The sequence below is a fragment of the Telmatherina bonti genome (assembly GCF_933228915.1).
Source record: "Telmatherina bonti genome assembly, chromosome: 2".
Lineage (NCBI taxonomy): Eukaryota > Metazoa > Chordata > Actinopteri > Atheriniformes > Telmatherinidae > Telmatherina > Telmatherina bonti.
The window spans coordinates 14,587,931-14,602,616 of record NC_136620.1 but is presented as its reverse complement, the minus strand read 5'-3'; the positions used below and the strand labels follow the sequence as shown (position 1 = coordinate 14,602,616).

Here is a 14,686-nt window from a genome sequence, read left to right as displayed (position 1 = left end):
ATAAAACTGAATGTGTTTGTTTGCAATACTTACACGACAGGTTTCCTGTAATTCAGTGATTCACATTATCAGGATTACTTGTGCAGGTGTCAGAGTTATAAATGCAAAGATAGTATGGCATAAGTGATTTAGAGAAGTATTTAGCTGAGTAATTTTTACAGCTTGAAGCCTAAATCTGATTGTGTGTGTGGAGGACACCACAGCAAGTGGTAATTACATAACACATATCATACATGCCATATAATTTAATACCAGAAAATTTTATATTATTTAAAATTTAATTTGATATTTCTTTCATTTTAATTTTGATTTAATTTTTAAAATTTTCTTCTTCTTTAATTAATCTTTTCCTCTGGGTTTGGATGCGAAGAATATTTCTGAAAGTGGATTTGTGCTAATATGAGGTAAAAATGTTGATTTTCTATTTCACAGACAAGCGCTGAAGACAACGTCAACTATGCAGCCATCATAGATGGCATACGGAACGTAAACCGATATGGTACATGTGTTTTGTCAGTTTCTTTTGTTTTTTTCTTTTATAACTCATTCTTTCTTCTTTTTTTTTTGCTTGTTTAAGTTTCCTCATATGTATTTTTTTTTTAATTTGCGGTCTAGGTAAGAGTGCCGAGGTCGTTCCCTTCACTCTGCAGGGTCTCCTGCCCAACTCTACAGATAAATACTTCATGTACAACGGCTCCCTGACGACACCCCCCTGCAGCGAGCCTGTGGAGTGGATCATCTTTAAGAACACAGCGGTCATATCTGACGAGCAGGTGAGAAATTGGGCTTCTACGTGTATGTTATATGTTAAGTTGTTATATAACCCAGTCTACTGTTTGCTCTGGAGCACAAATCTTGAACTCTGGATCCAAATATCCGCTGTCCGGCAGGTTTTAGATGTTTTCCTGCTGCAACGCACCTGACTCCAGTTACTGGGTCGTTATTTGTAACTTGGCAAGATGTTAGATTCATTTTATTTTAACCAGATGTGTTGAAGCAGGAAACTATTGAAGCAAAAAGAAAAGAGACAAAAAAAAAAAAAAAAAAAAGGAAAAATTTCAGTGTATTTTAAACAAGCTTGTAGATCTTTGTTACAATCCTGGAACAGAGTTTAGTTTTAAAGTGTCATGACTAAATTAATACATACTTTTAGCCAAAATGTAATAATCTGAATCATGTGACTTGTAGTCCAGCTTTAACCAATAAAAAAAATCTTGTGTTTAACTATATTATAATTGATTTAATCAACTGTGATATAAAATATAAACCAGTGCAATAGCTTTAAAAGTTTCCCCTCCATTACTGAAGCAATTTCTCACATTTGGATGAAAAAACACAATTATTTACCTTATTATGAACTGAACTCAGTAGCTGACCATTGTACCTGGTCTCTTCTGCAACTGTGACGTAAACAAGGGGGAAAAAATCTTGTATTCTTCTGTTAACATATCTTGTGTTTCTAAAATTTGTGCCAGTTAACTGATTACTAATGTTAGTGCCTGTAAATTCACAGCATTGTAAAAACACCTTCAACTCCAGTTCAGTCATTTTAGCTCTGCCATATTTAGCTTTGCATAGACTTAAGGATGGCCACCGTGCAAATGTTACTTGAGATTAGTTGTGTTTACACGAGCGATAATGTATCTACACAGTTTACAAAGCACCATGTTTTACTTTACATTAAATGTGACATTTGTCAGTATGTCAGCTCTTCTCTTTCTCCCAGCTGGTGACATTCTGACACATTGATTTATGAGAACATCAGCACTAGATGCACTATCTCTCTGAAGTCAGATCAAATGTGATTGCCGCCTTCTTGCAACACAAAGAGATTACATCTAATTGGATCTCTGCCCAACTTGTCCCTTTCTGAATAATTAAATTGGCTCCAATTTGATCATATTTTAGCTGAATATTTCCACCTTTTTCAGACATTGAAATTTATTATCAAAACAAGTCATTTTTTTCATAGATTTTAATTAAATCCAGTTTATTGCTATAAGGGAAAAACAATTTTCAACATGAAAACAATTTGCAAAGATTAAAAGTACATACATGCTGCATGCAGACTCCACATCCTGCCCAACAACCGATCAAACTTCAGCTTCAGAGTTTTTGTTTAACATGAAAAGGCCAGTAACACAATTACAGCAATGTCCGTAAACAAGCTCTTAGAAATGTGTTAGAGGAGTTGAAAGGAGGAATTATCATACCACAGTTAAAGAAAACATGGCAGTGATGGGCGAGGCTGGCAACTGAACGTTGTGGGTTTGTGTGTGAGAGACTTCCCTTCAGGCTGAGTGTGAGTGACAACCATACAGAGGCAATCATCAAACCGAACAAATCCTGTCTTACAAAAGGTCTCTACGCTCTTTAGGCTATGGAAATGTATGGGCATACATACGCACATACATGTGAAAACTCACTCACAAAAGAGTCTGAACAATAAGATTGTAGCGTGACGCCTAGACCGTTTTACTCTTCCAGTGAATGTCCTGCGATGATGAGGAAAGAGACTTTACTCATGAACAAAAACATTTGTTTGTTTTCGAACAAGTATACACACCTATAATGTTCTGTGTGTAACGCAGTGAGTGTGCTCCCTACACTCACGTGGTGCCTTTTATGGTGTCAGCCTCTACAGGGATACACAAATTTCATGTTATAAAAATATCCGTACCACTATTAAAGCAGTTTTCAGCGACCCTGGCTCTCTGTAAAACATAAACATAATAAATTACAGTTAAAACGAAACGTCAAGAATAAGTCACCACAGGTTGGATTTCGGAGGCAGATTGCTGGTTTGTATTGTGAACATGATCTGTTTCCAGGCTTCTCCAAAGCTCTGTGACATGTTCCAGCTGGTTTACATTCCAGCTCAGGTCAGCCTGCCACAACTTCAGAAGTCCCTTTTTTTTTTTTTTTTTTTTTTTGGCTCTGCTGTTGTGTTGACTCATTTTTTTTCTTCTCAAGGTAATAGTTATTTTGTAACCAGAGGGACGTGACTCACTTGGAGTAATTCCAGGGCTATTGATGGCTTGCTTTTTTGTCTAAAATGATTTAAAAAACATCTCCAGTCTGCTGTTGTGATTTTCAAGTTGATTCTTGCTTGTAGAGCAGACATTAAAATGATTTACTTACCTGTATTTACAGGTAAGTAAAAGTGAAACAGGGACAACAGAAGGCTGGAAAAGTAATTTGTACAAATCGGAATCAACTGGAGGCACATTTATCATCTTTTTAAGTTACTGGCAACAGTTGAGTAACATGTTGGGGAATAAAAGGAGTATTTCAGAAAGGCAGAGCTTCTCAGATGTAAAGGTATTCAAATAGGGCAAGGCTGAAAGCAAAACTGGATGTCGGTCATCTCAGGGTCCTCGGGCAGCATTTCTTTAAAACCAGACATGGTTCACATCTGTTAATCAGTGCATTGACTCAGGAAGACTTCCAGAAATCACTGTCAGTAACTCAGCTCACCCTGAAATCCACAAATGCAGGTTGAAGCTTTATCATGTAATGAATAAGCCGTATGTGAATATGAGAACAGAAATGAGAAACACTGCTGTCTTGTCTGGACCAAAGCTCGTTTAAATTGGACAAACACAAAGTGGAAAACTGTTCAGTGGTCAGATGGATGAAAATGTCAAATTTTTTCTGGAAACCATGGACATTGTGCCCTACCAACTGAAGAGGAGAGGAAGCATCCAGATTGTTATAAATAGACAGTTGAAAAGCCTGCATTTCTAACGATATGGCGTTATATTAGTGCATATGTTGTAGGCAGCTTCCACGTCCATGAAGCTCCTTCAATGTTGAAAAGTACATGGAGCTCCCATCCAGACAACGTCTCTTTCGGGGAAGGCCTTGCAGATTTCAGCAAGACAGAGCTAAATCACATCCTGCATCCATCACAACAGCATGAAGTAGTAAAATGTCTCAGTTTCAGTATCTGGTTCTTTGGGTTCTATTGGGAATGAATTATGGGTTGAAGAGATTTGTAAATCATTACATTACTGGATCCATCACAACGGCATGTCTTTACAAGCTAAAAGTTCACATGCTGAACTGGTCTGCCTGCAGTTCAGACTTTTCATCAAGAGAAAACATTTGGTGCATCGTGAAACCAAAAATCCAGCAATGGAGGTCCAGGACTGTAGAGCAGCTAGAATCCTGCATCAGACCAGAATGGGACATTATTCTTCTAAAACTAGAAACATAAAAAACTGAGAGTTGCTGAGATTTGGAAATCATTGCATTATGGTTTTATGCACATTTCACGCAGCTTCCCAACTTCTTTTTGAAGTAAGAGCGTAATACAAGTAACAGACACACAGAATTGTTCCTCTTGGTTTCCGACATGGATGTCAAGCAGCTCAGTACACCAGAAGTGTACCCGTCATTTACACCAATCCGCCAAAAAAAAGGTGATTTTCAGTCAGTTTATTGGTCAGAGTTGTTTGGTTTTAATCTGATCTATATTGGTATAGATTTCTGTTCCTCTGAGTAGATTATTAGTTGAAAGCACAGTCCAGTCCTTCAGTTAAAGTACAATCAGTGGCAGGTTTGTGGCGTTGTTTGATGTCTGTGTTGCCTTTCACGGCTCCTGTGTTTCAGCTGGAGATGTTCTGTGAAGTGATGACGATGCAGCAGGCTGGATACGTGATGCTGATGGACTACCTGCAGAATAACTACAGGGAGCAGCAGGAGCAGTTCATGGGTCAGGTGTTCTCTTCCTACACGGGAATCGAGGAGCTCCTTACACCAGGTGTGTACCTTTTTTTTTTTTTTTCTGGGGAAGTCATTTACACCAATCGCCCTCGTCATGACAACCCCTGACAGGTTATCCGAGACTGAGGTTGGACACTAGTGGTCAGTGTTACAGCAGGATGAGGTATCTGGGTCTGATGGAGTGCAACTGGAATTAATTAAGTTAATTAGTATTCAGCCCTGCATCATATTGTACTTGCAGGTATCAGTTGGCTCTTAATGGCATTGAAGGAAATATAACTCCTGTGTGAAGGCTGATGCGGTCAGGCCACATGAGAGAGAGAATGTGACTTTTCCTTTACAGAAACACGTTGACCACTGTAGCCTTGCTGATGCATTGATTTTAAAGTGGAACTATTATGTGCATTTCAGGCTATTTTATTTTTATTTCTGAGCCCAGAAGGGCTGGGATTGATCAAGTTATTGTCACAAACCGCTTTATTTACTTCAGACTGACCCTCTCCGTAGGCTGTCAGATCAGCCTGTGGGCAAAACGAGTGGATTGAAACTCTTCCGCATTAAGCCCCGCCTCCCGCCACTGCACTACATCGGGAGCGCGCACCGCAACTGCTTTCGCCGTCATTGTAACATCTCATAAACAGAAGGATTAGGCTAATATGAACTCAATAAAAAAACCAAACTACAATGTCAACACATAGCATACAGCCCTACATGTTGGAACCTGAATCAGACCCTGAAAACGAAGTGGAAAACAGAAACCCACAGCAACGAATGCAGCAGGATGTCTCTCTTTGGTAAACTCACCAGCCATCGTTGGAAATAACTTTATCCCACGTTTTCCACCCACCTGATGTATTTGTACATGCCCTTGTTAACCAGTGGAAGGTAACCAATCACCGAACCTTATCCCCCGGGACGTCACAAGGATTTCCAGGTAGAAAAAAACTCTCTAAAACGACACGTTTTTCGTCGCCATGGAAACCGAACGGAGAGAGTGCTGGAACTCAAATTGAAACTCAATAAAAAACAGTGCCGTTTACGTGTCTGATGAGGATTCAACACTAACACTGTAGAAAGGTCAGAAAACTCCAAATACCATAATAGCACCCCTTTACAGTTTATTTTGAGATTTAAACACAACTTGCTGATATTTAAAACTGACATATTCCTGCTGACATCTGATGAATGTCCCATAGCTAAATAAAAATCAAAGGCATGATGAGAAAGGAAGTAAAAGTTTCAAGAAGACAAGTCTGTAAATCTGATCTGAAGGCTCAGCAGACTCTTTGTGAACCATCAGCAGAAAGCAGAAAGCAGAAAGCACTTCCAAGGAGTGTTTCACACATATAGAAGGGCATGCTGCTGTATATACAACACATTACTAACATGATAGAAGAAAGCCATCCAAATATGTAGCTCGGCTCTTATCTGGCCTTTTTCCTCGAGTACTGCCACAACACAAATCAGACCACCGTGAGAGCTCAAGGACAGAAACCAGACTGAGAGGAGCCGAACATGTCATCCTTTAAGCAGATATGATTAGAATATAAAGTCAAGGTAACAGAGTAAATATTAAACATCTAGATTCCATCACAAAGTCAATCTGGGAACAAGAGTAGTCCATCCATCCATCCATCCATCCATCCATCCATCCATCCATCCATCCACCCATCCACCCATCCATCCATCCATCCATCCATCCATCCATCCATCCATTCCAGACTTTCATATCCTTAGCTCCTTCTTAAAGCTCATCTGGAAGATCCTGAGACATTTTCAGGCCAGCTAATGAACAGTCTCTCCACAGTGTGTTGGGTCTTTCCAAAGGGCCTCATCCCAGTTGGGCATGTCCCTCACCAGCGAGGCATCTAGTAGGCATCTTAGCCAGATGTCCAAGCCATGTCATGTAGCCCCTCTGACTCCAGTTCTACTCTGATCTCCTACTGGATGACTGAGCGTCTCATCATATCTCTAAGGGAGAGTTTAGAAACATTGCAGAGGAAACTCTTTTTGGCTGTTTGTTTTTGTGATCTTGTTCTTTCTGTCAAATCCTACAGCTTGGGATCATAGGTGAGAGTAAAATGAGAGCAAAATTTAGGATTTAATAATCTACAGAGGAAGAATGGAAAAGGGGGATTGAAAGGATTCATGACAGTTTGAAATGTGCCTACGTGGGACTATTCAAAGCCTTTCATAGAATGCATGTTCCTAAAGCTAGCCATAGAATATTTTCAGAAGTGAAAGACATGTAAGACAGAAGCCATCAATCTCTGTGAAATATTAGCAACCTGTGTTTCTATTGAGCCCTGTGATGGATTGGCGAGCTGTCCAGGGTGTACCCTGCCTTTCGCCCAAACACTGCTGGGATAGGTTCCTGTTTCCCCGTGACCCTTCATTGGACTAAGCGGTTAGGATAATGAATGCATGAATGAATGTTTCTATTGTCCTTAGTTTTGGCAAACATATCTTAAAATTTGTCTGAAATTCTGTGAACACGACTGATTGAGTTTGATGTCACAGCCATCTTTTGAGTTATGCTTCAGAGTTGGGAGGCAACCTGTGTAGTTGTGAAAGTGATAGAGGTTACTTTATGATTTCTTGTGAGTTCATAAAATATGGAGAAACACAAGGGTTTAATAAAAAGACAGAGAAATGTGTCTTGTGGATCTTTGGTTGAGAACGAAAGGAGATGAGTCAAATCATGTCAGTTTTCAGTGATCACTTGGTTACTTGGTTAGGATCCTTTTCTGTTAGTCATGGGGTGATAAAAGCCATTGCTGATGTCTTTTCTCACATGTCTAGAAGGTCTAGACTTAAAGGACGTTCCATGTTTTCATCTGCTTGGCGGTGTAGAAGCTGGTCTGAAGCAGGAAGATTGTTACAGATATCTGGAACTGAACTAAACGGTGTTTCTCCGATCCAAAGTTAAAATGTTTCTGGAATGACACTGCAGAGTGCAACTTTTTAAAAGCTCAACTCAAATATGAACTCTGAAAATATTCTGCATCTTCCGAGGACATCATTAGTCATTTTGGCTTTTTTTTTTTTTTTTTTTTTTTTTTTACCACAATTTTGTTCACTGGATGTTCATAATGTTTATTAACTTCTAAACAATTAAAATCTCAAGTATTCATGTCTTTAGTTGCATGAGAACCATGAAAACTGGCAGATTTATGGGTAAGTAGTTTTCCCCAGAGCCATTTTCTCCCGAGTGGCATCAAGTTCCCATGTTCAAACCGATAATTTAGCAGCAGTGGTAAGTGGTCCTTCAGTAACAACTACTGTAATCGTTTAAATTTGTAACAAGTCTTATGATCAATTAAATCTCTTCCTACTGTTGGATCCTTCTCCCACCAGGTTGCTGTGGATAAAATAACAGAACAGGGAGCTTTCACTATAAAAAAAAAAAAAAAAAGACAAAAAAACGTGTAATGTTTCTTATCGATGAAGTGGTTTAACTGAAAACCAAACTGGTGGGCTGCTCTCTGGGATGAGATGATTCTTCTTGAAGTGCCTGGTTGGTTGTTTTACTGGTGGGTTTGCCCTCTAGTGGTGTCAGATAGGAAGCCACACATATCAGACCTGATCGCCGTTTGTGACAGCTTGTGTTGTTTCTAATAGAGAAAAACAAGAGTATATATGATTGAAGTTTGTTTTTTTGTTTGTTTGTTTGTGCATACTGGTTTGCTGCTGTTTTGATTCCAAGTATCACTCCTTAGGTACCATGATCCCTCAGAAGTGAGAGGTTAAAGTCCGTGAGGGCAGAGATTCAGGGGGGAATTTGTCAGTGTTTGGTTGGTTTGAGCCTCCTGCTTCCATCTGCTGTCATGGATCTGTAATAGTCATCCAGCCTGCTTTTAATCTGTGTTAATCCGGGACTTCACAATGTCTGTCCTGTGCATAATCTTCACAGTGCTAATCTGAACTTTGACCCAGAACCACTGAAACACCCTCTTCAGACTTATCTTAATTCTGGTTTTTGTATTTTATTTCTAGATAATAGTAGACTGGTTCTGGTAGAACTACTTCATTTTGGCAAAAATCATTATCTGGATTTTTGAAAAATAAGTAATAGTGAAATCCTCATTCTGAAATACAATTACTGAAGTATTCAAAATGTCTTTAGAGATCTTAAGTGCTGGTGTGTAAAATAACTTTGACCTTTAACTTAAACATCTTTGTTGTCCATGAAGATGAGTAACCACAAAAAAATCCCGAAAGAAGAGTCCAAACCATGAATTCCTATACCCATCACAGCTGTAAGCTTTTTTTGTCAGTAAATTATTTTAAATGATAGATCTACCATGAGGTGGATACATGTCCCACGTTAATGCCATTATAGGTGTATCATGAACTTCTTACATTTTCTATTTTGATCTATTTTATCTGAAAGATTAATATTAGCAATGTATGAGGAATGTATATAGAACAGGACAATATTTCCCATCACACCTTCCAGGACAGGATAATAGTTATTTAAGTATGTTTGAAGAGAAAAAAAGTACTTTATTGTCCCACCAAGGCAAGAAATTTGTCTTTGGTCTCACTAAAAAGTCGGTACATTCAATACACTACAATACAAATGTTAATCCTTGTGCTAACACATTCAGCAGTAACTCAGATTTATCAGACATAGAAACATAATCAGGCAATCCAACATATTTACTACAGGAAAAAGATTGGGAATAGAGGAACTATCTTATATATATATATATATATATATATATATATATATATATATATATATATATATATATATATATATATATAGAGCCTTGTGTACGTCCAGGATTTCAGTTTGTCTTGTGTGTTTCTGTCAGTCTGCAGTTCCGAGCCAGAGAACATCCAGGCGGCGCCCTACAACCTCAGCAGCCTGCTGGTGACATGGGAGCGTCCCCGAGCAGTTTACGATGCCATGATAGAGAAGTACTCCGTCACCTACCGACTGGCAAATGCAGAGGAATCTATCATGTCTGAATATCTGACTGATGGAGATCAAGATGTGGTGAGAACGTCTTCTCCTTCAAAATTTTCATTCATTTAGTTTCGGGACCGGTTAGTCTGATTAAGGGTTGTGGGGAAGCTGAGGCCTATCCCAGTAATCCTAGTGGCCAAGAGGCAGGGTACACCCTGTTTATTCTGATGTTACATGTTCTGTTTTTCCATTGACTGAAGTTTCCATTTGGTTCAGCACTATTTAGTAAGAAATTAAGACAATAACTTTTAACATCATTTACTGTTGTGTTTATTTGATAAATGTATGCATCACTGTTCTGCTGCTTTCTAGATTGAATTTATGTGAATTTATTAACCCTTTCATGCAGATTGTTCATTTGAGTGGAAACCTATTTACAAGCTTTTTCTTGTATATATTGATAAATAAGATGCGTAAGTTTGCCTTTGTAATTAATAGGAAAAGAAAATGATACAGCTATTGTAAATTTATGATTACACATTATTTTATAAACAGCATGTAGAATATATATAAAAAAATCAATGGATAAAATTAATTTAACATATCACCAATAAACAAAAAAGTATGATTGCATTTGTCTGTAAAGGTAAAATACTGTATTTAAAAAAATATGACATTGGTTTTCATTACTTTATGCAAGAAATGGTTATTTGTCCTGTATAATAAGGGCTTATTATTTATACTGTGATCAACGGTGCATAAAAAAAATTATAGGAACTGTAAATTCCTCTGGGTCCTTTTTCCTGTTATTTTCTAATTTAGGTATTTATTAATAGAAAGATAAATGGATATTGCACTTTTTGATTTTGTCACAGAACCCAGTTAATGATGCACCTCAGGATATTTATAGGTTCATAACTTATATTTGGCTATGATTCTGTGTCAGTCCTGTATTAATTGTCGAAGTGTCCAACAATAAATTAGGTGATTTTAAAACTAATCTTATAACCCTATTCCTATTCCTTTTGATTTCAGGGAGCTATACTCGATAACCTGTTGGCCAACACCAGCTATGAGGTCCAAGTGGTGGCTGTCTGCACCAACGGTCTAAACGGACGTGTGAGCAACTCACTAACCGTTGCCATGCCCGTCGACGACCCTGGTAAGAGCGACCGTGCCCAACCCCGAGCATAGAGTTCATCTAACCGACTGTAAAGATCTTATTTCTTTTTCTATTGTTTCATTCTGTCTGGATGAAGGTGGGATTATCTAAATCTTCTGTTCTTGCTTCTTAAGAAGAAGAAAAATAAATATATGAAAAATTGCAGAAGCAAAAAGTAAATATTGTATAGATTTTCACTTTAATTCATTTATATTTGCTTAATTTAAGTTAATAAGTCAAACTTCTCAGTCTTCTCAGTCACTATTGATCAAAACCTGCTAGTTTAGCTAAATTTAAAACAAGAATTTCAAGTTCTTTAAATGAGTGAACTTTCCCTCATTTCACTTACTTTTCTGTTCTGTACATACATGATGTACAAATCCAGCCTTATTTCTCCGTTCATTCTCCCTCTAATCCATAGATAACACACTCTGGGCTGCTGTCCAGCAGGTTTTAGATGTCCCTTCTGCACGACTCCTCATTCAAATTAAATGTTTCTCAAACTGTTTAAGAAGTTCTTCACAAACTACTTAGACACCCAGTGATTGGGTCAGGTGTGTTTCACCAGGGAACATTTAAAGCCTGCAGGATAGTACCCCAGCAGGGCAGAAGATGGTGACCCTGCTGTCAACCCTGATACAAGTTATATATGCATTTATATTACACTCCTTTTGCCCTATATATCTGCCCCATATATCTAATATATAAATATATATAATACATATATGTATATATATGTATATATATATATATACATATATATATATATATATATATATACATATATATATATATATATATATATATATATATATATATATATATATATATATATATATATATATATATATATATATATATATATATATATATATAAATATATATATATATATATATATATATATATATATATATATATAAATATATATATATTATAGACATGTTTCCTTTATTTTTTTAGTTTTTACAGTTTTTTTTTTGTTTTTTTTGGCTTTTCTGTTTAATAAACCTTACTGTGTGCTCCTCCACTGTACAGATGTACTCTCAGTATATCTGTCTATGTTTAAGATGTCAGAGCATGCTTAGTTAGTTGTCACTGCGCCATTTTCCTCATCCTTTCTTTGTCACCTGGAATAATCAAGTTTTGTTTTGCTTTTATTATGTGGCATCTGCTCCATCTGCCTCTCACAGTAAGAGAAATGTTTATACCTGAGTTGTGGCTCCTTGTGTGAACAGGATTTAGAATAACTTTTAACAGTGACTTTGTATTTCAGCTGATGTTAAATAAAGTAATACGCCGTGTTACAAAGAAAAGAATCTCCCCACATCCTGTTTCAGTGTTAGCTTTCATGAATGTGCTGTAATCTGCAACATTTTGGATTTGCTTGAAAAAATATTTCTTTTATGTGTATTTGCTCAGATGAAAATAACTTTGTGGTAGCTAAGAAGGTTTCTGCTTTTTGGCAAGACTAATGCTACAATATTTAAACATCACCTCCCAACTCTGTGTTTATTAATTGCACTGTAAAAAAAATGTAATATTTAGTTTGGTGACTGATAAAGAACATTTCTTTGACAGTTCTGTGATTATTGAATGGGGAAAAAATCAATAGGCTGTGTCCAAATGTCCACACTTGTCCCTACATAGTGGTCACGCCTTTTTCTTGGGTGTCCAATTGTCCACAGAGAAAAAAGTAGTATTCTCAAAATTACCCACAGTGCATCTTGAAAAATAGTGAGCATCGATGGTCACTAGATAGATCAATATAGACCACAATGCATTGCAGGCAGGAGCTCAAAGTGGCATGAGTGTCACAAACCTCAAAGCAGGTTAAAAAAAACTATAGATAATTCATTTTATATCGTTAATTGTTGAATATTTATTCAACAATTAACATACGAAACGCAAAAAAGTATTTTCACACAAGTTTGGATTGGATTTGGAACGACATGTGGCGGTTGCCTGGCAATAGCCGGTTGTCGCTTGATATGGGCCGAGGAGAAAGTAGCCAGCTTCATATGTGAATTGCCAACAGAATGAGATTACTATATAGTATGCAATATACTATAGCCCCATGTAGTAAATGAGGGGTTCAGGAAAAGTGTGACTATTCAGACACAGCCCTAGTAATGTTTTTATTCTTAGCTTCAGAAGTTTGGAAGGTCTTGATCTTTCTCATCAACTTGTCTTGTCGTTACATATTATGATCTTCATTACAAAAGATACTGTGTTGAATGAAATTATAATTTAAAGCTTTTGCAGCATCAACAATGATAAAAATGTTTATCAGCAACTTCAATGGCATTTTTCTTTTTAAAAATAGTTTTTTAAAAGTTGGAATGTTGTGTAAAATGTAAATAAAACCAAATGCAATGATTTACTAATCTCATGAACCTCTATTTTAGTCCAAGTGGAACTTAAACAAAATATTAGATGTTTAAACCAAGAAATTTTACAATTTCTTGGAAAATATCAGCTCATTTTGAATCCAATAAACGCAACACATCTGTGAAGTTCCATCAATGCTGAAAAAAACATGGAGTGTTTAGAGTAACATCTGCTCCCAGACAACATCTCTTTCAGGGAAGGCTTTGCACATTTCAGCAAGACATTGCTAAAGCACATCCTGCATCCAGCACAACTGCATGAAGTGGCAAAATCTCTCAGTTTCAACATCGGATTTGTTGTTTGCGTTTTTTTTGAGAATGCAATATGGGTTGAAGAGATTTATAAATCATTACATTATGTTTTTATTTATACTTTACATAATAAATTGGGATTTGAGGTTGAAAAATTTTAAACTAGTTATTAGCATGTTTTTCCAAACATTCCCAAAAGTTAGTTTATGAGCTATAGTAAGATTTATAATATGAAAAAAATAACGGAAGGAATTAAGATTAATACTATTTAAATAATATTTCATATGGCTCTATGTTTTTGTTCCAAAATGGATGAAAAGCTTCCATTTAACATCTATTTAACATCACATTTATTTTCAGTAATAATGTCATATTGGCTCTTAATATTTGTAAAGTTTCAGTCAAAATGCTACTGGGTCCACTTTTTTTTAATCCAACTCATTAACGTCAAAACATAGTTCATTAAACTTTCAAACCTTCACCTCATGCTTCACAGACCAGTCTGACCTGGTCTCCATGATGTGTCACTTAGCCTCACACAGGTAAGAGCTGCAAGACCACCACCTGTACACCTGCCTCCACCCCTCAATATGCCCACTGTGTGATGTGAGTCTAAGCTCAGTCAAAGTGTGCGGCATTTGCTCATTTCCTGAGATGAGTAGAGTTTATCGTGAAATAAAAAAATGTTGGAATATCAGAGTTTTCACTTCAGACTCCTTCTGTTTTTTCCTGGTTCGTCTCTGCAGACGAGCCAGGAAAAAAAAAAATTGACAGAAACGGTATGAATTGCAAATGCTTGTTCTTTGAGGGTTTTGTTGTTTGTTTCCTTGAAAAAATCCATGCATGAAAGTACTTTGTTTCTAGCATGCAAGTGTTGGTCACCACTTGGTTTTTTCCCAAAGAAAAAAAATGGCATCTAAATTAAAGATGCTGTATGAAACCTTTTCCTTTTTATCCCTATTTCTCCCCATTGTTTGAAACCTTCTTCATGAGCAACTTTTAGTTTTAATGATGTTTTTTTTTTTTATGATGCCACAGTTATAAATGTGTGGTTTCACCTTTTCATCAGTGTTTTACTGATTGTTTCATCCCTTGTTATGTTTTTGGTACACAATGGTTAAATGTACTGTTTTATGAGTTTGGAGAAGTTGTTTAAACTTTTTTTTTATTTATTTTTTTCAGAAAATGCATTGGATCCAGATTCAAATGAGTTTTATGATGAGGTAATAAAATTTTCTATT

At 36.7% G+C, this 14,686-nt stretch overlaps 1 protein-coding gene across 1 annotated transcript in view; it reads left to right on the top strand.

Moving 5' to 3' along the window:
• Positions 1-14,686, top strand: part of ptprz1a (protein tyrosine phosphatase receptor type Z1a) — a gene marked incomplete at both ends in the record, with an annotated part of 61,747 nt that overhangs the window by 14,772 nt on the left and 32,289 nt on the right. Inside the window, 6 exons of the mRNA XM_079256316.1 lie at positions 433-499; positions 616-773; positions 4,615-4,765; positions 9,549-9,733; positions 10,679-10,805; positions 14,628-14,668. Of these exons, the coding sequence (XP_079112442.1) occupies positions 433-499; positions 616-773; positions 4,615-4,765; positions 9,549-9,733; positions 10,679-10,805; positions 14,628-14,668 (729 nt within the window). The remainder of the gene's footprint in view (positions 1-432; positions 500-615; positions 774-4,614; positions 4,766-9,548; positions 9,734-10,678; positions 10,806-14,627; positions 14,669-14,686) is intronic.